Genomic DNA, 27,403 nt, shown 5'->3' with positions numbered 1-27,403 from the left:
AGGGAAGTACTGGAATTTGGAATGTCATTTTGGTGTCTGATTCTCCATGGTCTTCTCATTATTTATCACTTTAGGGCTCCAGAGTTATCATTTAGTAATACTGACCAGCCCCTATATTTTTAGGGCTTTTAGACCAGAGCCAGACTCTCTTCTCTTGCCAAGTCACAAATCAATTAATGGGTTAATTAATTAATTTTTTATAGTGAAAATTTTAGAACTCCAAGAGATAGACAACGGTCAGAAGAGGTTTTTCCAATCTTTTTTAATTTGGATAGCAGTACATTATAAGTAGATCTTACTGGCATTAGTTTCTCAGCTCTCTGCTGATGAGATTTCTCTTCTTGAGCTATTTCAAAGAGCAGAACGGGAGACCTGCTCTATCTTAGGAGGAGTGATTGAGAGATTTGTCTACAGTAAATCTCCGTAGACACATCCTGGTCACTGCTTCTCTTTTGAGATGTGGCTTGAGTCCCATTTCTATATCTGAGATGATAAGTAGTGATTAAATCCACTTATGACTTTACTTGCTTGTGGGTATCAAAGGTGGTTTTTTTTTTCTTTCTAATGGAGTCATTAGAAAGTAGCAAGAATACATAAATTCTCCTGCCAGGGCATGGTATACAGACTGCAGAACATCTCATGCTTTTGTGCCCTCCCTTGTTATAACTTACATAAGTTATCTTTGGGAATAAAATGGTCTAAATCTTATTGTACCATATGATCCCTAATGATAGGTTATCAAGTCATTCTATTCATAGATGAAAAAAGCATTGCAGCGTGTAAATGACCTGTGGCTTGCTTCACAGGAATGTCCAAGGGTCCCTTTCCCAACCCCTCAACTAAATGTGGTGTCCTCCTTCCATGAAGAGGATAGCACCAACCAAACGTCAGCAGGACTTGAACTTTGAGCTGTTTTTCCAATAGGAGTGGCACAAAGGAAAGGCTGTTGTTTGTGTCTGGATAGATCACAGTTTGAGAGGAAGTATTACATTGGGAATATCCCCATCTTTGCCGAAGGATGGGCTAAAATCTTATTTGGGACTGTTTTTCTTCTAAAGCTTAGAATACTTTTATCACTGGAGATGGGTTTTGCAACAAGTGCCAACATGCGTCTGTAAAGTTTGAGTGGCAATATGTGCTGCTACTGAAGTTTTATTATATAGAATTGCAAGGTATGTGTGAAGGGCAGAGCTACGGGAGATGCTAGATTAATTTTCAAGTTGCATTTATCCCAAAGGAAAATGGTTTGATGCTGTTCATATGCGTGCCAGTTATTAGAGGAGATATTACTTCTTTTTTTCTTTTGAGATATTGTGTCTTGAATTGCTTCCCAGTGTGCATTTGAGTAACAATTAAGTACTTGATAAATGGAATAACTAGACACATATTATGCATTAACTATCCCAGTGACACAAAGCATCTGCTAAACAATAAATCTGTGGGAGAATATATTAGTGGATACTTTAGATGGGGTGGTCAAGGACATTTAAACTGAGATTTCAATGACAGGAAATAGTCAATCATTTGGAGATGAAGGAATACCATTCTAGGTAAGGTAAGTGTAAAGGCCTCAAAGTGGGAATGAGCTTGGCCTGTTAGGGGACCAAAAAGAAGGCTACTGAGGTGGGATTGGAGAGGGCAGAATGGTAGGACATGAGGTTGCACAGGGGTACAGATCATGTAGTACTTGGTAAGTCAGGTTAAGGAATTTAGATTCATTGCTTAGTATGGGAAGTAATGGGAAGCCATTAGTGTATTTTAAGGGGAAAAACATTCTGGCTGGGGGTGACTTATGGATTAGAGGGAAGCAAGAAAAGATGAGGTGGGAGTTGGGGGTAGGCAAGAAGTAGGTTGGGGCAGCTGTCCAGGACTGGGGTGGTAGTAATGGGGATGGACGAGAGTGGATGGATTCCGGAGCAGTTGAGAAGAAGAGGGTGTGGTGAGAGAAGAAGCCAGGTGGGCAGGCCGGTGGGATAAGCCTCTAGGTCTAAGTAGGAAAACATTGCCTCCCCTACAGGAACTTTCATTTGCCTTCAGGCTGTAGGGGCTCCAACCTCTGAAAAAACAGTCTTCACAAGTCACGGAAGAGCTTGCTCACCACTGACTTTTAATCTTTGGAGATATTTCCATAATCAGGAAGTTGCATTTTTTTCCACCTCTTTTTTCTTACCTTCTAGTTAGCCTTCTTAGATATCAGGGGTGGGCAGTGGGTAGGAGGGGTTCTGAGGATGGTTGAATTTGCCCTGAGGAAAAGCCGAGATACTGCACACACAGCCACTTGTCTGGTCAGCCTCAAAGTTCAAAGGAGAGGCTTGGTGCTCATTGTGCTAAGGGGTTTTACATATCTAATCTGTCATTCCATTCTCCTGAAAACATTGTGAAGTACCTTTTGAAATTCCAGTTTTACAAGAGAAAAGGGTGAGGCTCAGATATGTTCTTTATGTTGTCCAAAGTCACCCAGCTTGTAAGTGGTAGAGCCAGGACTGAAACCAGAATCTGGCTCTCTGCACTTTCCACACCGCCGCTGAACTGGGGTTATTCTGTTTTCCTTCTCTTCTCATTACCACACAGCCTCCACCAAAGAACCCAGCATGAGAAAGGCCGTGCTTTCTCTTTCTTTTACGTACTAGATTTGCCTCCTCTCCACCACAGAGTACCTCGTAAGGTGCTCAGCAAACACGCCTGCCTGGAGGCAACACCGTCTTCTTGCTGCCACAGATGGGGCTGGGATAAGAAGCACGGGGTGCTGGGAGGTGGATCGTGCCGCCGCTGTGGCTGCTAGGTGATGGGGAAGGACTCTTCTGTCTGTGCCTTGACTCGAAGGCATTTTCCATTTCCTAGTCCCCTCCCGCTCTCCATCCCTCACCTCTTGCCCCTCGACTTCAGCTCAGGCCCCTGGGGAGCGTCCCTTGCCGCGGGGCTGACAAGCACTTGGGGGCGCGGGGTCCCTGTTCTCCGCGCTCTTGCCCATCTGTGCGCAGAGCCTCGTTCCGGGGCGCCTGGAGCCCAGCGGGCATTGACGTCAAGCGGCGGCGAAGCGCTGCCTACAGACGGTTGACCCGGACCCTCCTCCACACCCCCTTCCTTCATCGCCCCCTCCTTCTTCCCTGCGCCCAGGCTCAGGCTCGCTATAAAAGGCGGGAGCGCGGTTTGCCCCCGTAGCGCCGGATTTCAGCACCATGGAGAGCCCCCGCCTGCGGCTGCTGCCCCTCCTGGGTGCCGCCCTGCTGTTGCTGCTACCTCTGCTGGGCACCCTAGCCCAGGAGGCCGCCGAGCTCCAGCCGCGAGCCCTGGACATCTCCTCCGCCGTGGAGGATGCCTCCCATGAGAAGGAGCTGGTCTGTATCCCCCACCCCCGCCCGCTCCAGACTCCCCTGGGCTGCCGCGAGGTTCCTTCCTTTGTGCGCGTCCTTCCTCTCTCCCTGCCTCCCCACCCCCATTCCTAAGTCAGGCCCCGGGGAGGTGGGCGCAGACTCCCGGCTCCCGCTGTTACCCGAAGAACGTCTTGAGCCCACGGGCTCCAGACAGTCTGTAGAGCGAATCCCTGATCCCGGCTCCTCGGAGCAACAGGAGTCTCCGAGGCTCCTGGACCTGCGGTCAGTTCGTGGAACAGCGCTCGCTAAGTTTCCACCCCTTGAACATCCCTCTTTGTGGAGTCCAGGGGAGGAGTGTGTGTGGCTCCGGGGTTCCTTATAACTAGGGCTGGAAGAGAGCACCGGGGCTGGGCGCACAGCCAAGGCGGCAACTTGGGGCTCTGCGGGCGGTGTGTTGCAGATCGAAGCGCTGCAGGAAGTTCTGAAGAAGCTCAAGAGTAAACGTATTCCGATTTATGAGAAGAAGTATGGCCAAGTCCCCATGGTAAGGCTTTGGGGTCACCCCTCCCCATGCTTTTCCAAGAGGAAATACACCACCTGGAGTCTTTTACACAACCTTCTCTCCAGGATGTGGCTAATAATTCAGATAATGGGTTTGCAGAATTCTGTGGGCTCCCCTTTGTTTCTACCATCAGCCCTTGCCCCTTGGTCTCTGAGGTTAAAGAGTAGATCGACCATTTCGTAGGACTGAACAGCTTGTGCCAGGAATCAGCCCTTGGGTTTCTGTGGAAAGCAGTATTTCCTGAAAATGTGCTTTTTTCACCTCACAAATAATTCTCTGAGTTGGAAGAGCCCTTAAATCCAGTCAGTGCTTGTTCCTCTAATTTTCTTCCTGCCTTCCGGACCACTGCCAGTTTTTAAAGAATCTAAGTTCTAGGGTCAAAAATCTTGATTCAGGTCTGGTCACCTTCCTTGAAGAACACACACACACACACACTTTAATCTTTCTTCTTGGGGTGAGGAGGCGGACACGGAGCAGGGGTTGTGAGAATGTGTTTCTCTTAGATAAAAAGGTCTTGTTGATTTTTTTTCTTTTGGATGAGCAATTAAAGGAGCCAGGAAATGTAGCTTCCCCACAAAAGGTAGAAGAAAGTAAGAGGGGTTCAATAATTTAAATTTCTTTCTTTTTATGTTCTCACGCAGAAATTATAAGCACAAGGCTCTCCTCGTTTCAGGCCTGACTATACTTAGACCCATGGTGGTGATGGTAGGGTTCATCTGTCTCTCCCATGAGGCAGGCTTTGTGTTGATGGGGAGACGTGCCTGTTGGGAGCATGGGCATGCGTGTTCAGGATGACTACACATTGTGTTGTTCGCAGTGTGACGCGGGTGAGCAGTGCGCCGTGCGAAAAGGAGCTAGGATCGGGAAGCTGTGCGACTGTCCCCGAGGAACCTCCTGCAATTCCTTCCTCCTGAAGTGCTTATGAGGCGTCCACCCTTCTCCATAAGTCCCCCTGCCCCCACTTTCCCCAGAGGACCGCACCTTCATCCCCAGAGTTTGGCTTTAGCAGCAAAGTTTGCATCTCCCTCTGAGGAAAAGGGGGCTCTTTTCCTGCTGTTTCCAAATAAAAGAACACATTAGGTGTTACCGTGTGAAGGGTAATGCCTTGTATGGTGTTCATACGTGTGCAAAGCATTCTATTCTTATTTTATCTGTCTGACAAGCTTTTCAGAGCTTTTTCAAATAAAAAGCGTTTACTTTTTATTTAAGTAAAGAAGGAAAACTTCACTTTGAAAATTGTATTTTTGTAGGTGGCATGACAGGATGAAAATTAGATCAGGTAAATCTGGTAGATGACATCACAACCTGGAAAATAAATCACCCCAAGCATCACAAATTGAAGCATGTACAAATTATACGTAATAAAGTGTTTTTCATAATTGCTCATAGTACTTTGTTGTTTCTGCATAAGTAATTTCAACAGGAATGGTGGCATTAATCATGCTGTTGTTTTCAAGGAGAAATATTTTTAAAATAGCTGTCTATTGGGAAAACGGCACCGGGGCTCCAAGGAGTTTTCATCATTAATTAGGAGTTTGCCACACAAGCTTTTGTACACAATATTTCTTTGATTGCAGTGGTGTGGGGTGTGTGTGTGTGTGAGAGAGAGAGAGAGAGAGAGAGAGAGAGATGAAATAAAATGAAGATGGTTGGAGTTGAGTTGATATATTTTGTTTATTAAACGCTTTAGTTAGAATACTTAATTTTAACAGGGAGACCAATACAAGAGAAATTGTCTCATACTTTAGCCACATTAAAAGCAATTTGAAAAAGTAGGACTTTTGTTTTGACACCTCTTTGTTAGAAGATATGCATTGGTTAAAAAAAAAAAAAAGTGGGCTCTTTGGGAGTTGTTGTTTGTCCAAAGGAAGGTAAATAGCTACTTCAGGTGCCCTAAGGATGTGAGACAATCATTCGCACTATTTAATACACTATCCTGGAAATATTCTCACTTCAAAGGAATAACAGTCATTTCAGTAAATAGTTTTGAGGGCAAGAAGTGAAAATTAATGGGGGCAGCTTCAACTCAAGAAATACAAAAATCTTAAATGTAAAGTTTAAGAGTCTTAAAATATTTCTGAGTGCTTACCCAAGGTCACATTTCTGGGGGTTTAAACCAAACTAAGTCACATTTAGGTAGAAGCATCATGAGAGGAACAGGTGCTTTTTCCTAATGCAAACTCAGGAGGCACCTGCATAGTAGTAGAATTTAAAAATAAAGACCCTCCACTGATTCTTGGGGACCTAGAGTATGGTGTTAAAAAATATTTTCATACACAACTGCCTTTTTCAGTGTTATTGTTACTGTTATCATGGCTGGTCTTCCTAATAATCTTGCAAGATACTGTTATCACTCCTCTGCGCCCACCCCAGAGGAGAAAACAGACACCAAGAGAGGAGACAGAACCAGCTCACGTTACCCAGTCCTAAATCATGATCTCAGCTCTAATTTCTCCGACACCAGAGATTTGTCTTTTCTCTCCATGTCACTCCAGAACAGGCTGTATGGACTCCCGAATTCCCCAGAAGCTCTTCTTTCTTTAGTAGAAATTAGCTCATTGGGATGCCAATGTATTTTGGGGGGTCACACTTCCATTTGAATTCCAGGCTTTAGTTGTGATTGAAATGTGTTGCATTTTAATCTTTAAAAACTGAAAAGAGTTATTTAATAGTTTCATAGTCCACTGCTTTTCCAGAAAGCATTTCAGTTGAAATTCTGTCTTTCTTCTCGAGTACCTTAACTCTTCCCATTCATGTCAGTCCTACATAAATAAGATGAGGAAATTGCTTTCATCATTGGTTAGTGCACAGATAGGACCCTCAGGGATAACACTTAGAACTGCTTCCTATTTCACCCTGGAATGTTTCACCCAAAAGCAAGAAGTGTTGGAGGAATTTGTAGTTCAAAGAGAAGAATAAGAATATTTCTCTAAACCCCTTTAACTTGCCCCCTCACCCCTACCCCTACTATATCATCCCTCCTTTCTTGTTTAATACAACTAAAGAGTATGGACTTATGGAGGATTGATGATGGAGAATCTGTGGGCTTGGTATGAAAAGGCTTTTTCCAGAAATTTTGTGTGGGTGCCCAGATTTTAAGTTCATAGTGCTAGTAACGTTTTACATTAACGATGGCAACATTTAATCTTAAGTGGCTTGTTGGGAGTAACGTTGCCTTTTCATTTTATCAGTATTAGAGCTCCTCTTCTAATAGAATGTCTTAGTATGTTTAATGATTGAAGGTCCCTTTGGTAGAGGACAAGAATATTAAAGAGCGAGAAAGTTTAAATGAGAAAAGTTGTCGCCCATATGGAGGCTTCCATGTGTGTGCCTTAGAGACCTTTTGAGATTGGCTGAAAGATCAGGGGTCTGAAAGTTGACAAGCTGCTCGATCTAAAGATCTGGGGAATAATATTACAAGGCATAGGAATGGAGCAGTGTTTCTCACAGGGGCCTGGAGATGATGTGTGAAAGTTACTGGAGGGGGCTTCCCTGGTGGTGCAGTGGTTGAGAGTCCGCCTGCCGATGCAGGGGACACGAGTTCGTGCCCCGGTCCGGGAGGATCCCACATGCCGCGGAGCGGCTGGGCCCGTGAGCCATGGCCGCTGAGCCTGCACGTCCGGAGCCTGTGCTCCGCAACGGGAGAGGCCACAACAGTGAGAGGCCCGCGTACCGCAAAAAAAAAAAAAAAAAAGAAAGTTACTGGAGGACTTTTCTCAATTGCATACAAGCATTCCCCTTCCCATGGTGATTACTGATATTATACCCCTCACCTATTATACCCCTCACCCTATGCCAGAATCTGGAGGGCTACGAGGGATACATAGTCTACCTGTGTACCTGTACCCTCTCCCAATCCTGAAAATGGCACATCTGACTCTAGGTATTGACAAAGATTCTTTGCTTGACCAAACTTTAGTCAGCTTCCTGAACCTTGTCCTAGACCCATCTGTGTGCTTCCTTGTAAAATATAGTATTAGCAAGAACCCTGCTAAGTCAGTTTATCAAGAACTTCCCACCCTGGACATGTGATTACTCTCCAAATATGATCAAGTTCCTTACCCTCCACCACCCCCGAGGTGATGTCTGATCACCCTGGCCCACCTTCAGCAAAGATCCTGTTAGATCAGTTTAGCCAGGATCTCCCCTTTTACCTCTTAATAACTTTCCATTCATAGACCCCCCAACCCTGTCCCTTGGCCATAAGTTACTACTTGTCCATGCTGTATTTGGAATTGAGCCTGTTTATACTGAGGTCTCTTTTCCATTATTGCAACAGTCCTGAATAAAATCTGTTTTTATGGCTTTAACTACTGTCTAGCTATAGTTTTTCTTTGACAGTTTGAAGTGTAGTTAGGGAAGGGGGTTTAGGATTGTTTAGTTTAAATAAGATCCTCAGGTGGTTCTGCTAAGCTTCCTGTTCTAGAACCACTGCAATGCTGAGCTAGCTTTTAATATAACTCATTCATTCCACACTTTTTTTTACCTTCCATGTGCTAGGTACTGAGAACATAATGGTAAGTAAGATAGACATAATTCCTGTTCTCATAGAGTTTATAGTCTAGTGCTTGATAGTCTAGTGGTGAGGAAAATTAATAAACAAAAATTACAAGCCATGAGAAATTCTATGAAGGACATTGTGGTATCAAATGAGTGATCAGGAAAGGTGACATATGAGCTGAGAGTTGCAGGATAAGGAGCCAGTCATGTCAAAGACAGAGTGGTTGGAGTCCTCTGCCACAAGGGCTTCAGGCAGAGGGTTTGGCATGTTCAAAGGCAGGATAGATGTCGACATGCTTGAGGAGCTGAAAGAAGACCAAGGACTCTTAGCAGATGAATGCCCCATGAGGAGAGGCACAAGTGGCTACCCCTGTGAGTAGTTCTTAGGGCCCCGTTGGGTGTACACAGTTGCCTTAATCAGATGCCAGGTGAAATTAACAGATGTTCATATGTTAGGAATTTCTCACGAGAAAGTAGGACTGAGAATAAGGAGGGTGGTTGTCCTGACATCAACTTTTAATCTTCTTTGTATCAGTGATGGATGAATATAATTCTCTCTTGCCTGGCTAATGTGTGTTTATGGTTTATTTCCTTTACCTTCCTAAGTGTGGGTGTGCTTTTTTCAGGGTATCTAGTCTTGAGGGTCTATCAGCAAAATTTTTTGGCTTGAAAATAGTTTATGTAAATATTTCTAGCTGGTGTTCCCTGCACTATTGAGAAGAGGAGTCAGAAGAAAGGAAGAGGTTACAAATTTAGAAGAAAGAGGAGATAATTGATGAAGCAAGGCTCTTGTCAGGGATGAGGGGATGGGATTCAGAGCCAAGAAAAAGATTAGTTTGAAGGAGGAGTGGGAAGGTGGGAGAACATGTTGTGCACGGATGCAGGTGAATTTGTAGGTGTGTTGGCAGGAAGTTGGGGTGGTTATTTATGGCTTCTGTTTTCTGAGGGAAGTAGGATATAAAGTCATCTGCTGAGGAGGAGAAGAAGCAAATTGTCCATTCAATAATTATATATACATCATATAGAAATTGATGATAGCCAGTGTGGAACCTAGAAAAATGGTATAGATGAACTGGTTTGCAGGGTAGAAATTGAGACACAGATGTAGAGAACAAACGTATGGACACTGAGAGGGGCAAGCAGGGGTGGGGTGGGGGTGGGGGTGTGATGAATTGGGAGATTGGGATTGACATGTATACACTAATATGTATAAAATGGATAACTAATAAGAACCTGCTGTATAAAAAAATAAATAAAATTTTAAAAAAAAAGAGGGCTTCCCTGGTGGCACAGTCGTTGGGAGTCCGCCTGCCGATGCAGGGGACGTGGGTTTGTGCCCCGGTCCGGGAGGATCCCGTGTGCCGTGGAGTGGCTGGGCCCGTGAGCCATGGCCGCTGAGCCTGCGTGTCCGGAGCCTGTGCTCCGCAACGGGAGAGGCCACAACAGTGAGAGGCCCGCGCAAAAAAAAAAAAAAAAAAAAAGAAATTGATGATAGCCAGGTCTCTGCCATAAAGTGAGAGTTTCACCATAAGACATGATACGTCTAATACTAGACAGAGAGAAAAATCAACTTAGAAGGCACAAGAGGTGAGTTATCAAGGCTTGTAGACAAAGTGGTATTTGAATATTCTTTGAAGAGTGTGTAATATTTCAAAGGGTGAAGATTGGGAAAACTTGTTTAAGGTGTGGGAAGTAGTGTGAATGAAAGTACGCAGGGAAAAGAGAATGCAGTTAGAAATAACTTGAGCACTGGGTCCATGTGGTGTAAAATGATGAAGGAGACAAGTTTGGCTCAGATTGCGGGGTAAGGGGCCAAGGCTTTATTCCTGGTAGCAGAGTGATATGATCAGGGCTGTGTTTTAGGAAGCTCTCTGATAGCACACTGATGGAGGGACCAGAGAGGGAGACATGGGCACAGAAAGGGCAGGTGGGAGGATATTGCAGAAGTCCAGAAAAAAAGTGATGAGGGCCTGGATGGATAAGAGCAGTAAGGATGGACAAGAGTGACAAAGAAGACATCGTTCAGGAGAAGTCTGAAGCGGTAGTTTCCCAAAACTCTTCTGTTTGTGATGGTGTTTTTTTTTTTTTTTTTTTGCGGTACGCGGGCCTCTCACTGCTGTGGCCTCTCCCATTGCGGAGCACAGGCTCCGGACGCGCAGGCTCAGCGGCCATGGCTCACGGGCCCAGCTGCTCCGCGGCATGTGGGATCTTCCCGGACCAGGGCAGGAACCCGTGTCCCCTGCATCGGCAGGCGGACTCTCAACCACTGTGCCACCAGGGAAGCCCTGTGATGGTGTTTTATTTTATCTTCTATGGTGAAGTGGTATGGAAGTTGGGATACCAAAGCTAGATATATCCAATGTCTAACTTTTTAATTCAAAGTTTAGCATACTTGCGTTTAAAAAGTCAGTTTTATTTAGGTATAATTTATACACAATAAAATTCATCCTTTTGAAATGTACATTCTCTATAAAATGTTCTTTCTTTTATGAAATGATAGTGGAAATAGATGGTTGTTTTCCTAATGTTTCCATTAACAAAACAAAATTTGGGATCTCTATTTTCAGATGCCAGAATTTGGGGGGAAATTTGGTCTAGAAAATCTGGAAATCTGGAAATCTTTAAGCCATTGAACTCCTGGAGACTTGTGAAATGAGGAATCTGAAAGGCTGGGAGGATGGTAGATACCAGAGAAAGGAGACATGGGGAGAGATGCTTGCAGGGGGCGGGGAGGAGTGAGGTTTTGAATCTCTAAGGAACCTGGAGCTTCTCTAGATTTGCTCTAGGTTCCGGTTCAGGTGTGGTTTCACCAGAATGGAGGTAAGGGCAGGGCAGCACTGCAGTGGAAGCAGGAAGCCTGGTTTCTAGTCATGGCTCTGCCACTCGTTACCTGTGTAGCCTTGCAGGGATTCAGACAGGCTGACATCTAAGATTCCCCTTCCAGGTGAGGTATTTGGAGACTGAATTCTACTTTATTTGATCATATCTAATATTCTATGTTTGAGCAACTGGGAAATAAAGCAAATATGCCTCAGTCCAAATTGGTTTTGACTTTACTTGAACTACAGGCTTTAACAAGAAAGATTAAACCTAAAATCACCTCAATTTAAGTTTGGATTTTAAAATAACTAATAATTTTCTTCGTATAGGTTTTGGACTTACTAGGTTTTAGAATTTTTTCAAGTTTTAGATTTATTATTTGGTATCTTTTTGTGGCAAGTATGTATGTTTTTTAATTCTATCATGTTTCATAACTGGTTTATTGCTATACAGGAATGTTACATATCATGTATAAACATGAGATCCTGTAATGTTTCTAACTTTCCCATTAGTTAGTTTTAAGTACTTTTTATATATTCTCTTGAATTTTCTATGTAGACAATCACGTTATCTGAAAATAAAGATAGTTTTCGCTTCCTTTCTAATTCTTATCCTTTTCTTACTGTTTTATTACATTGACTGGGTCTGTCAGTGTAGTGTCAATGGTATAGACGTGACAGCAGGCATTCTTATTTATGCTTGATTTCAGCGACAGTGTTTCTTAAGTGTAACAGGAAATGTGTGTGTGTGTGTGTATTAAAATATATACTCTTTCTTAGACTGAGGAATTTTACTTTTATTCCTGGTTTGATGTGTTTTTTTTTTTCAAAAATAAATGAGTATTGAGTTTCAAAGAATTTTTTCTGCATTTACTGAAATAATCATTTTATCTTACTTAATCTATTAATATTTTACTTGACCTTTTAATAATCTGACTTAATCTACATCCTAGAGAAGTAGTCAGCCTCTAGCAGACTCCACGGATACATGCTCGTGGTTGAGCAATCAATCTTGGTGGAGTTCTAAGGTGGAAAGATCAGGATTGGAGCCTAAGATTCCGCCGTGTCCTACAGCCATAGCCCTTGATCCTGCCAGGTGAGCAGCTAATACTTCTCACAGCCTGAGGGCCTGGATCCCTTTCTGAGAGGCTACAATCTGATTCTTCTATACCCTGGGCAGTCAGTGGAGAACCACATACCTGCTTCTGCTCTTGTCCCCATCACAAATTTCTCCCAACAGTGCTTTTCTAGACTTTCTGTTTTTGCTGCCGGTCCTTCACCTTGGCTGCTTGACATGGTGAATTTATTGATAGATTTTCTAATTTATTGATAGCTTTTCTTCTTTCAGTTTACCTCTATCTCCAGGTTTTCCTCTCCTGTCAGTGCTACTCCTACAACTACTCCTTTTCCTGACCCCTCACGGCAGCTCTATTGGGTTGTGTAGTAGAATCTTAAACTCATAACTGGTACCTTCTAGTTTCTTTTAAAATAATCTAGTATTTTATATCCAGGTTTTTAACATTTGAATTTTTCTATATTTTTACCTTAGGAGTAATATGTTAACATTTGCATTAAACTACCCAACCAATAGTAACACTTTTCTTGACTTAATTCTAAGTTTTATTGGTATTGCTCATCATTGACTCTTCTTAACATTGTCTCAATTTTTGAGTTCTTTATTCCAATTCATGGGAATCTTTCTTCGAGCGCCTTTCTGGGGACTGGGTACTTGGGTATTGTGTTTCTGAATCCTCGCATACTTGAATTTGTGTTTATTTTGCTTTTTCAAAAAACAGTTTTTAGTAATTGATGTAGAAGTGTCCTGTCATGCTGTTGGTCTGTCGTTTTCTGGCATTGGGGTAAGGGAAATCTTTCACTGTAATTGTCATTTTTTTGTTGTTGTTGTTGGAGTGTTGTCTCTCCCTCAGTATCTGAGTAGAGATTATTTCCTATACTTGTACTTCAGAAATGTCACTCAGGGTATCTTGGGATAGGTCTGTCTCCATAATCTTGCCTGAATCTTGTTGAGCCCCTTCAATGGAAAGATTCTAGATTTTCTTGGGTTAAGTGAAAGATATTTTTCTCATTTCTTTGATTATTGTTTCTCTGCTGTACATTTAGTTCTCTTTCTGGGATTCTTTTATATAAATATAGAATCTCTTATATCTGCTGTATGTTTAGTTCTCTTTCTGTGATTCTTTTACATAAATATAGAATCTCTTATATCTATGTTTATGTGAACTATATCTTTTCTCCTTTTTACCTTGACCTTTTCCCTCTGAGTCCTGGGGAAAACATTTGAGGTGGTTCTCTAATTCATAATTTGGGTCTTCGTTGCTGTGCGTGGGTTTTGTCTAGCTGCGGTGAGTGGGGGCTACTCTTCGTTGCGGTGCGCGGGCTTCTCATTGCGGTGGCTTCTCTTGTTGTGGAGCACGGGCCCTAGGCGTGCGGGCTTCAGTAGTTGCAGCACGCGGGCTCAGTAATTGTGGCTCGTGGGCTCTAGAGTACAGGCTCAGTAGTTGTGGCACACGTACTTAGTTGCTCCACGGCATGTGGGATCTTCCCAGACCAGGGCTCGAACCTGTGTCCCCTGCATTGGCAGGCAGATTCTTAACCACTGCACCAGCAGGGAAGCTCCATAACTTGGTTTTATTCAGTTAACTCATCTTCTGTTCAGTAGATCAGTCCCCACAAAGGAAACTTCCCCAAACGCCCTTTTCTTGCGGTTCTGATGTAAAAAGCAAATACTCCTGAAAGACGCAGACCACTCATTTACTCATGCTTATGTTAGGGTGGGTTTTCCACAGCCTCTTTTTTGGTGACAGCAGAAAGACTGAGGTATCAGGGCCCCATAGGGAGACACTGGGACTAGCTTTATCTGCTTCACACTTTGCTAAAGCCTGGCTGGAGATCTCAAAGGCTCAGCACACACCCCCAAAGGGAAAAAGAGTACCAAGGGCTCCAAGATGGCATGTGGGAGTGGCACCTCTCATTCTTCAAATCACATCATGATTGGAGGAGTGGTTTTCTTAACCCCATGCAATATGGAAAGAACTTTCTGTTTTTATTTTACACTTAGTAAGGGTTGGGGGAGAGAGAGGGAGAGACAGAGAGGGAGAACGCTTGTGTGCTGTGTTGGGGAAAGGTTGAAAAAGAAGTCATTTGGAAGAGGAATCTATGGGAAGAACATAAATATATGTCTAATGAACATTTATCTAGTTATTTGCTGTATGTTTATGTATATTAGAAACCTTTCTTCCTGCTCTCCAATGAATTCTTCAGTAAATTCTTTGTTTCTCAAAGTAACAATTGATGTGGTTTCATTGAAAAAAATGCTTATCAATATTTCTTTCCTTTAGCCAATAGCTAGCATGATAAGATAGCTATATCCATTCATTCATCCCTTTACTCATTATTCAATAAACATGTTTTAATTGTAGCATAGTTGATTTACAATATTTTGTTAGTTTCAGGTATACAGCATAGTGATTCAATATTTTATAGATTATACTGCATTTAAAGTTACTGCAAAATATTGGCTATATTTCCCTGTGCTGTACAATATATCCTTGTTGCTTATTTATTTTATACATAGTAGTTTGTTTTTCTTAATCCCTACCCCTATCTTGCCCCTGCCCCCTTTTCTCTCCCTCCTGGGAACCCCTAGTTCTCTATATCTGTGAGTCTGTTTCAACAAACATTTTTGAGCACCTGCTCTGTGTCAGGCACTGTGATAGGCTCCAGGATAGAGCAGAGATGAAAACATTCAAGTTGCCACCCTCAAGGAGCTTATGCTTTTATGTAATAGAAGGCCCTGTTTAAGTGGGACCCATGCAGGTGGACGTAGGGAGGGAGAAAGATTCCTGCTATGGAATTGAATCCCTCTCCCCTGGGAATTTGTCCTGATAATCTTTCTTTTACCTGTTCCTACATGGTTCTCTTCCCTGTCATTTTCCCAGGTTGCCTGTAATTCCTTTTTTTTTTTTTTTTCTACAGTATGCGGGCCTCTCACCGCTGTGGCCTCTCCCATTGTGGAGCACAGGCTCCAGATGCACAGGCCCAGCGGCCATGGCCATGGCTCACGGGCCCAGCTGCTCCGCGGCATGTGGGATCCTCCCGCACCGGGGCATGAACCCATGTCCCCTGCATTGGCAGGTGGACTCTCAACTACTGCGCCAACAGGGGAGCCCCCTGTAATTCCTTTTGTCTGTGTATCTCAGCTTCCAACCCATTGGCTCTGATAACCCTCTTTGAAACACTCTTCAGCTACACTTTGGCACTGATTTCCTAATGCAGTTCTCAGTTTTACCCTCTGGCCCCCAATATCTGTGGTTGCTGTAAAAGACCCACTACTCCCTCCCCACCATGTTCTAACAGGTCCCTGGGACCAGGCCTAATTCCCACGTAGCCATTTTATAGAGAGAATCTGATAGTATCCACTGTCTGCCAGAGGGACCTGCTCCCAGCCGTAATCCTTGAACACTTCTGTGTGAAAACCCAGCCTGCCTGGTTGAGAGAGGCTGAATCTGTGTGTACAGACTCTGGAAGGCAGAGCTACACACACGGCTCTGGTTCTCTGTCCACCATCCCTGTTTCCCCAGAGCACTTCCACACTGTCGCCAAGGACAACCGCACACAGGGGCTGTCTGCCGTCTGGATGATTGAAACCATTAATAATTTACCAAACTCTGGCTGCTGCCTTTCATTAATTATCACTCTGCTAATGATGTCCCTCAGGAAAAGGGAAAAGTAATTCTCCCTCCAGGCTCAGTGCAGACAGGTCGTATTTCATAAATATGTGGGCATTTGCCTTGAGTTCCTTTGAACTCTTCCTTCATAGAGAGAGAGGAGGTGAAAGTAGGCGTAATAAGATAAAGTGAAGCAGGTGAGGATCACTGTTTGAATATCAATGTCAATGTGCTGTCATTTAGTCTGTCTATTCTCTCACCTAGGAGTTGGGGTCACCTCTACTGAGGCGTCTTCTTAGTACAGGTGGAGACTTTCTTAAAAATGTGACACCAGGAACTGGACACAGCGCTCTTAAAATGAGACAGTCTTTTTTTTTTTTTTTCTTCCCGGTACGCGGGCCTCTCACTGTTGTGGCCTCTCCCGTTGCGGAGCACAGGCCCTGGATGCGCAGGCTCAGCAGCCATGACTCACGGGCCCAGCTGCTCCGTGGCACGCGGGATCCTCCCGGACCGGGGCACAAACCCGTGTCCCCTGCATCGGCAGGCGGACTCTCAACCACTGCGCCACCTGGGAAGCCCCGAGACAGTCTTATAAAGCCACTGATGCCCTGTTAAGATGATGATACCTGCTCTCTAAGAAGGCAGTTTTTTTCCCCCATTTGATCCGACCTTGTTGACCCAAGGAGGACTAAGTGAGTTTAAATGTATGAACAGTACCTGAACACCATAAATATTCAATACTCCAAAGAATAAAGGAAAGTCTGCATCATTTCCTATGCTCTGAATTTGTGGCTGGCTTCTATAGGATTTGTTTCAGACATTGTGGGACATAACGGAGGAGTTTCACTATTGCATCTGAGGAACTGTCAGGTCACTCCTGCCCTCTTAGCAAGAAGGAGGCGTCTGGAGGTGTCTGGAGGTAGACTCCCAAATGGGAAGTCCCATATCAAAACAGGCAGGGAAGCTTGAGGCTAAATGTGCCAAAATTTTGCTAGCCTTTTGGATCCAGTGTGTAGTTATAGGATACTGAACCTGTTTTGGAAGTCTGGCAATTTTTTCTAGGTTGGGAGAAGGGAGTATGCATTCACCCAACAAATATTTGAATAATAAGCACTGTCCTAGATGCTAAATTTTTTTAAAAAGTTTTTTGTTTCTAACTTTATTACTATTTTTCATAAAAATTAAGTAAAATAGAAAATAAGAAAGTCATCACTCCTGTTTATTGTTCAAGACCTTTGGGGAGGGGGTGTGTTCCTTCCTGAATCTTCCCCATGAGACTGACGCCTGTTCTCCCCCCGTGTGTGTTCTAGCTGGAGCTGTCTCCTTTGGAATGCTCCCTCTGTTAATGCAGTGAGAGAATCTGGAGACTTCTGCCCCTTGGGAGGCTTCCTCCTCCTCTCTCTCCTAGGTAGGTAGCTTTAGGCCAATACTGGGGACCTTTAGGGAAAGACTCCCCTCTTTGGGGTGTGTTTTCCCATAGATTTATCTTTCCCTGTCTCTTTTCACCCTGGTGAAATCTCCAGAACTAAGAGAGGGTACAGACCTAGAGACAGTGGAACAAGGAAGCCACTCAAATGGTTTTTGAATCAGGCTGCTCAATCAATCAATCTAGACCAGCCAAAGCAAGACCCTCTGAAATATGGTCCAGTCTATTCATCCAGTGTTCCTTAGAGAAGATGGGGAGCAAAGCTCTGTCTGGTAGTACTAAATATTTTGGCTTTATCCCGTATGTTCATATCTTTTACAGGGATCTAGCTAGGGTCTCTTTGACCTTAGGAGGCAGGTGCTGGAGAGTTTAGGGGTCTCATTCCCTTTTTCCTTCTTAGACACACATTGGTGTATTCTTCAGACTGAGCTGGGTATATCCTCAAGGAAAAGTCCTACACAAAGAGTGGGACTCCTCCTTCACTGGGAGACCCCTCACAGTGACACTTCAAATCTCACTTGCAGCTGGATGCTGCTGGGAAGTACCCACCATGGAGCTGGTCATGTTTGAGTTTTGCAAGGAGGGGAAGAGGTTTTCGGCTGAGGGCAGGTTTCTTAGTGATTGTATACAGGTAATGCAGTTGCATTTCCTTGTAGGCGAAGTCTCAGGCAGAGATCCAGGCTGTTGCACTAGGAGAGAATGTAATAGATGGAATCTGGTTTTGATAAAGTCAGGGATCTATTTTGGGGCCAGAGCAGGCTTATCCAGAACTGTTATCTGCAGCACAGTCATACTTCTCTGGGGCAAGGACATTGTGAATAGTAAAGAGTTCTGCTGTCTGGTTAGCGAGATCTAACACTGGCATAATTTCTTGGACCACAACAAGTTCCTCCAAAACTAGACTGGGCTTCTGAGCTTGGTGTCAGGCATTTAACCATGATCATATTTTTCTTTGCCCTGCTTTTCAGCAATCTTATTTCTGGTCTGTCCCTCTAGATAATGTAGATCTTGTTACAGAATAAAAATGGGTAGTATAAGGAATATTTTTATTCACAGAGTCACAAAGAGATAATGTATTGAAAAGACTGAGAACATAGAATCTGGGCCCTGATGGCCTGGGTTTGAATCCTAGCTCTATTACTATTTAGATAGATAACTTTGGCCAAATTACTTAACCCCTCTGAAATTCATTTTTCTCATCTGTAAAATGGGGACATAATTAATAACAACCTTTAGGATTGCTGGGAAGATAAAATGTTAATGTGTGTTAAGTACCTATTTGTGTCTATTTAAGTGTTGGCTTTTCTAAAAAAATGTGGTTGACCGTTTACTACTTTTTTCCCTCAATAGCTTCCCAAGGACAAGGACAGTGTTTATCTTGCTCACCACTGGATTGCCAGAGATAAGCACAATGCCTAGAACATGAGAGAAGTGCGATGAATACTTGTAGGAGAGAATGTTTTTAAATGGCTTAAGGTTCTTCAAAGTCAGAGAAACAAAATAGTTGAGGAATCCCTGGGTTTTGGAGTTCAGAACGTGGCCAAGGGTATGTTGTGTTTCCAGGGTCCCTGAGGGGTAGGCGTGGCCTGTACCAACAGCTGCACCAAGGCCTTTGTGCGCTGCTCTATCTGGAGAAATAGAGAAACAATAAAACTACAGGAAATAGAATTATGGGAGTGGGAGGGGCTGCGTGCATGGCTCACAAGAGGATGTGGATTATATTTGTAAGTAGAGCCTAACAATCAATTCAGAAAATATATTTTCCTACCGTTTCCAGCTTTTAGAGGCTGCCCACTCTCCTTGGCTTTGAAGCCAACAACATCAGGCAGAGTCCATCTCATGCTGCGATCTCTCTGGCTCCCTCTTCTAATGTTCTCTTCTACTTTTAAGGACCCCTGCAAATACTTTGGGCTCCCTGGGTGTTGTTTCCTCTGCCTAGACTATCCTCTGCCCTCAGGTGCTGGGCTGGGGTGTGGCTCTGCCCTTCCTGGCAGCTGACCCAAGCCACTGGCCTCCACAGTCACTCTTGGCCTGGTCAGACCCAAACTCAGGGTGCTCAGCCTGTCCCCCATGTTTTGTACCGTCATAGATTTGAGATCTTGGGTTTTCTAACAGCATTCTTACTTTCTTAAAATTGAAACTAAATAGACATTTTTTAAAAGGACAGAAATTGGGGCTTTCAATGACTCTAAGTTGTCACTGAGGTATAAGGAAGGTGAAAATAGAGAAAAGAAGACAGAAACATGAAGCCCCCAAGAGCCTTGGTACTAGGCTTGGGTAGAGTAAGTGATGTATTTGGGGATTTTATTAGAATACAATTAAATAAGCTGCTTGGCGATTGACGACTCAGGCCACTTTTGGTGAAAAGGCAACATCTTTGGTGAAAAGACTGATATGGCCTCAGTATCCCAGCATGATGTTGCCAGAAAAACCCAATAACATCTATTTTCCATTGTACCTGGCAAGTAAGATGATTGACTATCTCCCCATGAAAGATGAAATGTATACGCACGTGGACAGTGAAGGAAGTCACCACTGAAACTTTCTCTAGCAGTCAACAGCACAGCTCGTGAATTTTGGGCTCTTCTCTTTGGAAGGTGAACCAAACTGCAGGAGTCCCCAGGGCCTGATGAAGCTGTGGGCTCTTTGACTCTGACCACTGCTGATGTCGTCCAGGTTTCTGCTTGTCTTGATTAGACTGAGAATAGCCAAACACGGCCCATTAGACAGATATTGATTTTGGCCAGGAAGTTCTGTCATCAGTAGTAGTTACAATTGCTTTTTAGATTTATTAGAACAGGAAATCTAATAAATTTTCCATGAGTCCTCTCCCCACTTTTTGCTGGTATGTGGAATAATCTCACCAAGTTATTTCTGAGAAGATGGGCCCTAAAACAGGATGTAAAACAGGACTTAACATGTTGCTTTCCTCTTTACTGCTCTTCATGGGAAACCACCTTCTTAGCTGTGTGGCCTTGGGCAAGCAGTTTATCCAGGCTACTTAAGTAGGTGCTGTACCTCTTTTTCTACATTTGTACAGTGAGAAAAATAATTGTACCTATTTCTTGGGTTTTTGTAAAGATTAACCAGACTTATTCACTAAATACTTAGAACGCAAGAGCACATAGTAGGTGCTTAATAAATGTCAGCTATCACTGTTACTGTTATCATTGATGAACATATGAAAAGACATCTGAGACATATATTCTAGAGAATAGAAATGGATCCTTTTAAAGGTTTGTACTGAGGCAGTGCAGAAATGAACAGAGGGTTTGGGGATTAACTGAGTACAGCAAGTTGAATCCCATATGTGTTGAAGATAAAAAGAAACAAACTTGTCTAATTATAAAGCATTGCATATTTATGTAGAAAACATACAGTTATACAAAAAGAAAAAAATATATCCAAACTCCACAATACAGAAATAACCACTCTTAACATTCTGATATTTTTTCTTCCAGATTTTTTTTCTTTGCATCTATAAATACGTGTATTTTTTAAGATATTTAAGATTTTGTGCTATGTAGTATTATTTTAATTTTTATATTTTATTTTCTTTATTATGTTTTATATATGTCAAAATAATATGACATATATGTAACTTATAAAGCATAATAATATAATGAACACCTATGAATATACTCTAATCTTTATTCCTCCTCTCCGCCCCCTGAGGTAATGACTATCCCAAATTTTGTGTTTTTCATTCACTTGCTTTTAAAATAAAAATTGTTTTATCCATGTCCAAGTGGTGTATTATTTGTTTTTGAGTTTTATAAAGAAAAGCATCATATTATCTGTAATCTTCTTGAAATTGATTTTAAAAAACAACATTCTAGGGCTTCCCTGGTGGCGCAGTGGTTGGGAGTCTGCCTGCCGATGCAGGGGACGCGGGTTCGTGTCCCGGTCCGGGATGATTCCACATGCCGTGGAGCTGCTGGGCCCGTGAACCATGGCCGCTGAGCCTGCGCGTCTGGGGCCTGTGCTCCGCAACGGGAGAGGCCACAACAGTGAGAGGCCCGCATACCGAAAAAAAAAAAATCAACATTTCTATTTCCATAAATGGATATAGCTTGATCCATCTTGCTGTATTTGACAACAAATCATTTTCAGTTTTGTATAGTATTGTATTGTGTGCTTATACCATACTTTACAAAAATCCATTCTTCTGATGATGGATATGTATGTTGTTTCTAGTTTTTTGCTATTACAGGGCTGCAGTGAACTTTTGTGTACATGTCATATAGGGCAGTGTCAGTTATTGCCTGAAAAATGGTTAGAAATGCAAATTCTTGAACTTCATCCAAGACCTATTGAATCAAAAACTCTAGGATGGGCCCAGCAATCCGTGTTTTAACCAGTCCTTCAAGTATTCCGATGCTTGAAGTTTGAGAACCACTGCTGTAGGGAATTTGTTTAGGTGTGGACTTACTGGGTGAAAGGGTACACGAATGTTTAACTGTATAGACTATGGTTGTTCACTAGTGTAGCCATGTGTAGCTAATGAGCTCTTAATTTTAATGTAGCCAAATTTATCACTCTTTCTTTGGTTACTGCTTTTTATGGTTTTTTGTTTTTTGGGGTTTTTTTTGGCTGTGCCATGTGGCTTGTGGGATCTTAGTTCCTTGACCAAGATTGAACCCGGGCCCCTGGCAGTGGAAGCTTGGAGTCTTAACCACTGGACCGCCAGGGAATTCCCTTTTTATACACAATGTCGTTTGGGAAAATTTTCCATACCTCAAGGTCAGAAAGATATATACCTGCCTGCATTTTCTTCTAATAGTTTTGAAGTTTGGTCTTTCAGATTTGAGTCCTTAATCTATGTAGAATTGCTAGATTCCAGAGGTAGGAATCCTATTCCATTTTGTCCTCCAAGACTAACCAACTGAAACCACTAGGTAGCATTTCGGGGGGCTCCAAGGAGTTCTGGTTCTTTATGTCTCAGTACAGAAAGAATTCAGTGAGAGGCAAAGTGATAGATAAGAAGTGATTTATTAGAATAGGATGCTTGTGAAGCTTAGAAGTGGGTGGGTGAGAGGGTGCCGTGCCCTGGGAACTTAGTGGGCTGTTGTTTTAAAATGAAAGGAAAAGTAGGGAGGGGGAAAAGACCATTTTCTTCCTCATTTTTGAGTAGACATCATGCTTCCATCATCACTTCCTCCCCCATGTTGGGTGGGGAAGTTTTCTTGTCCCTACATTGTCGAGCAGGGACTGTCATGGTGCCCTGGAAATAAGCAAAAAGGCGGTAGGTAACCTATGCTAAAAATGGTAAATCATCTCAGGTTTTAGTATAATGTCACCTTTTCCTAATATTTTTGTTTTTAGTGCACGCAAAGGAGTGTGTCCTAGGAATCATTAACTTATTGGTCTCACTAGGTGGGATGTGGGTCTCATGCTACCATTGTTTTATTGTTTTGGGGCATGTTTCATGCTTCTGTTGTATGGTTTTCTGGCTAAGCAAGCCTGCTTGGTTTTGTGGTTAAGTAAACCTACTTTCTTGAGTGATCATTAATTTACAGGGGTCTCCCCTACTTTTTTCTTTACTTACAGTCCCCTAGTGGGGTTAACTATTTAATTACCTACTTTGTCCCTTTACTCTGTCCCTGTCACAACTGTTTCACTTCCTTTTAGACAAAGGGAGGCTATTTCTCATGATCTACAATGCCACCTTTGTAGTAAATTCAAGATTCCACTTGTGCATGGACCTGGTTCTAAGATCTCTGTTTTGTTTCATTGTTCAACTTATCCATTTCTGTGCTGATATCACACTGTTTTAATAACTAAAGTTTTATAATAAATCTTGGTATCTGCTAGGACAGTCCCCTCAACCTAACTGTCTTCAGGAGTGTCTTGGTTATTCTTGACCCTTTGTTCTTCCATATACATCTTAGAATTGGCTTTCTAAGTTCTCTGAAAAAAAAAAATCTGTTGGGATTTTGATTAATTATATTGAATCTATAAATCAGTTTGGACTATACTGATATCTTTATGACATTAAGCTGTCTTATTAAACATGGCACGTCTTACTGATTATTTAGATTTTCTTTAATGCCTTCCAATGAAATTTAGAATTTTTCTCCATATAGGTCTCATATATCGCTTTCAGATTTATTTCTGAGTATCTTCTGTTTTTATAACTCTTGTAGATAGAATCTTTTTTATTTATTTATTTTTGCATCCCATAGGTTATTTATTTTATAGCAAAAGTTTGTACCTTAGTAAGTCTTTTTTAAAATTTTTATTTTGTATTGTAGTATATTTGATTTATAATGTTGTGTTAGTTTCAGGTGTACAGCAAGGTGATTCAGTTATACATATACATACATCTATTCTTTTTCAGATTCTTTTCCCATATATATTATTACAGAGTACTGAGTAGAGTTCCCTGTGCTATACAGTAGGCCCTTGTTGGTTATCTATTTTATATAAAGTAGTGTGTATATGTTAATCCTAACCTCCTAATTTATCCCTCCCCCTATACCTTTCCCCTTTGGTAACCATAAGTTTGTTTTCTATGTCTGTGAGTCTGCGATAGAATCTTTTTAAATGTTATGTTTTCTAGTTAATGATTTCTGGTGTATACAAATGTAATTACTTTTTGTATGTTGATCTTTTAGCCAGGCTCCTTGCTAAATTATCTTATTATATCTAATAATTTTTCTGTAAAGTCTCTGAGTTTTTTATGTAGATATAATTATATTACCTTAAGTAATAATGGTTTTCATTTTTTCTTTTCAGTACTCTGCCTTTAATTTGTTGTTATTATCTAACTGTGCTGGTTAGAACCTCCCACACTATGCTGAATTAAAATGATAAAAATGGGCATTCTTGTCTTGTTCCTTTTCATGAAGGTAATGCTTCCTATATTCCCCTATTAAAAATGATGCTTGCAATGGATTTTATGAAGATATCCTTTAGCAGGTTAAAACATTCTCTTTCATTCCTAGTTTGTTGGGAGGTTTTTAAAGACTATAAATACATGTAGAATTTTGACAAATGTTTTTCTTAAACCTGCTGAGATGATTTCTTTCTAATTTAATCTGTTAACATGATTAATACATTCTTGCATTCTTGGCATATGTTCAACTTAAGTTTGATGTATTATCTCTCCTTAAATTCTAGCTTAAATTTGCTAACATTTTGATTGGCGTCTTTGCACTCATGTTCATGAATGTAATTGGCTTTTAATTTTCCTTTCTTGTACTGTTCTTGTCTGGTTTTGATATCATGATTATATCAGCCAACTTAAATTGAGGAGTATTCTCTCTTTTTTTAGTATTTGGAAGAGTTTGTAAAATATTACAATGATATGTTTCTTGGAAGTTTGATAGGAGTTTTCTATAAATTATCTGGATTTGGTGATTTCTTTGTGGTGATAATTTTAATTACTGATTTAAAAGCTTTAATATTTATAGAAATTCTCAGGGTTTACATTTCCTGTTGATTCAATCTTAGTAAGTTTTCATTTTTATGAGTTTTTTATTCATCTAAAATTTCAAATATATCATCAAAAATTTACTCATAGTGTGGACTAGGAAAGCAGCCTCCCATATCAGTAAATAAAGGATGTTATAGCTACCCCCAGAAGTGAGCCCTGAGGGAACTCGAGAAGGAAACACGGAATGCCCACCAGCTAGCAGACTTCAGACTGCAGCCACCCCCAACGATGCACCCTGAAGAGAGTCAGGATGGGAAAACAAAGGATACTGGCCCCAGCTAAAGTCCTAAGAATGTCTGCTGAATAAAGCATAACTCTCACCTTTTAGGTTGTGCATTTTTTTTTCAGTTGACAATAGTATTATCTTTTTAACCTCTGCTATATATGCAGTTATGTTTACCTCTTCATTGCTAATATTGAGCCTTAATCTTATTTTAGATTAATTTCTCAGGAGGTTTGTTATTAGTTTTTTCAAAGAGCTCATTTTAGCTTTGCTTATGCTTTCTATTGTTCCTTTTTTTAATTTCACTAATTTTTGATCTTATGTTTATTTCCATATTTTATTGATTCTAAGGTATATAATTTTTCTTATCATAACATACCTGTGGATGTGGCTTTTATTTATTGTCAGCCAGGTAGCAGTTATGACATACTTGTCCTTCCTCTGCATATGCAACCAAAACTTGTAGAAAGGAACAAAATCCCCAAGACAGTAGTGGCACACTCTCTTAAGAAATGCTACATCACTCATATTCCTGATAGCACAGAAAACAATATTATGTAGAAAAATTACAGACATTGACAACTTGGAGTTGAAAAATAATTGAATGATATGTGGGGAAAACTATGTCTAAGTCTAAGAATATAAAGTTAAAATAACAATGCATAAAATCAATAACACTTCAAATTAAATGAAATATATTATCTTCTTCCTTCTATTTGGATTCATTTTGCTGTTCTTTTCTAATTTCTTATGTTGAATACTTAGCTCATAAATTTTGAGCCTTTTTATTTTCTAATATAGATACTAAAGACTATTGTTAAATCAGAAATGGTGAAGAGTGCAATCCGCTATGACTCTGATCTCAATTTGAACGTGTTGGAGTTTTCTCACACCACCAAACAGTTCTCCCGACAACTCAGTTCAACTCTGACACCATCTACCTGGAGATAGCATCACATTCCACAGGTTAAGGACTCAGTCTCACAAGACTGCCCCCACTTCAGATGCCAATTGCAAGTCCAGGTTGTTACCTGGGCTTCTGACTTACTGGCTATAAATCAGAGGTTCCCATGCTCCCTTCCTTGTGTTTGATTAATTTGCTAGAGTGGCTCACAGAACTCAGGAAACCAGTTTACTCATAGATTACCGGTTCATCACAAAGGATATTAAAGGATATAAATCAACAGCCAAATGAAGAGATACATAGTCTGAGATCTCAAACAAAGGAGTTTCTCTCCCCATGGAGTTTGAGGCCCAGCACAGTGGCACGTGATAGCATTCTGATTCCCAAACGTGGAAGCTCTCGGAACCCTGCTCTTTTGGGTTTTTATGGAGGCTTCATCACACAGGTGCGATTGATTATATCATTGGCCATTGGTGATTAAACTCAATCTCCCTGAATGTTAAGGGGTAGGACTGAAAGTTCCAACCCTCTATTCATGGTTGGTTCCTGTGCAACCAGACTCCAAGCCCACCCCATCTTTAGGAAATTTGTAAGTCACCTCGTTAATATAAACTTGATTGTAGTTGAAAGGGGCTCGTTATGAATAACAAGACACCCACTTAACCTTTATGGCTCTGAAGTGATTTCAGAAACTGAGAACAAAAGACCAAATATCATAGCAAAATATGCTCCCATTGCTTAGGAGATTCCAAGGGTTTGGGGAGTGGTCAGAAGACCAAATATATATTTCCTGTTATGAATCACAATCTCTCTCTCTCTTTTTCTCTCTCTCTCTCTCACACACACACACACACACACACACACACACCCCAACAGGAGACTTAAGACCCCTGGGTTGAGACAAGCACTATTTACTATTCAGGTCAAAAGCAGCAGCCAGAGTAGCTTCATGGCACTGTTTTCTTAAGTCCAAATCCCCATGGGGTGAAATGCTGGGAATCTGATAGTACATGTACATGCAATGGAGAGCATTTCAGGAGAACCCTGAATTAGGACACTGACTTATAAAGAACTGCTGGGATCTGCCTACCCTCCCTTCAGAGAGAGATTGCTCTTATCCCGGAATGTAAGCAAATCTGCAGGCAGGGAAGAAGAGGTCTTTATCTTTATTACCCAGGGTTGCCTCTGGGGAGAGAGATGACTCTAAGCTTTACTATCCTGGAATGTCTCGCTTATATAAGCATTAGCTATAAATGACTTCTCTCAGAGGACCCAGACTCTGCAGAAACATGACATATTCAGGGAGACGTCATAGCTGTGTTTCCATTAAGTACTTTCACTTCATCATGCAATTAAAAAAAAGATTTCCAAGTATTTTGTCATTTTATTTTTTCATCTTTCCTTCTTGCATCCTAGTCTATTTTTATGGAAAATTTTCATTTTTGCTGAGGTTTATTCTTTAGAGTTTTTTTTTTTTTAAGTGAAGATTTGTTTGTGGTAAAATTTCTCCATTATGAGACTTCTTATTT

General features: G+C 41.7%; 1 protein-coding gene across 1 annotated transcript; it reads left to right on the top strand.

Annotated features, from left to right (window-relative positions):
* Positions 1-3,179: 3,179 nt before the first annotated feature.
* On the top strand, positions 3,180-4,801 carry CARTPT (CART prepropeptide; the record flags this gene model as incomplete). Its single annotated transcript, XM_082621472.1, has 3 exons — positions 3,180-3,338; positions 3,775-3,858; positions 4,694-4,801. The coding sequence occupies 3 exons, from the start codon at positions 3,180-3,182 to the stop codon at positions 4,799-4,801; spliced, it is 351 nt and encodes a 116-aa protein (XP_082477598.1).
* Positions 4,802-27,403: the final 22,602 nt, after the last annotated feature.

This window comes from Mesoplodon mirus, assembly GCF_964341445.2.
Source record: "Mesoplodon mirus genome assembly, chromosome: 5".
NCBI classification, from domain to species: Eukaryota; Metazoa; Chordata; class Mammalia; order Artiodactyla; family Ziphiidae; genus Mesoplodon; species Mesoplodon mirus.
This window is presented reverse-complemented; position numbering and strand designations above follow the sequence as displayed.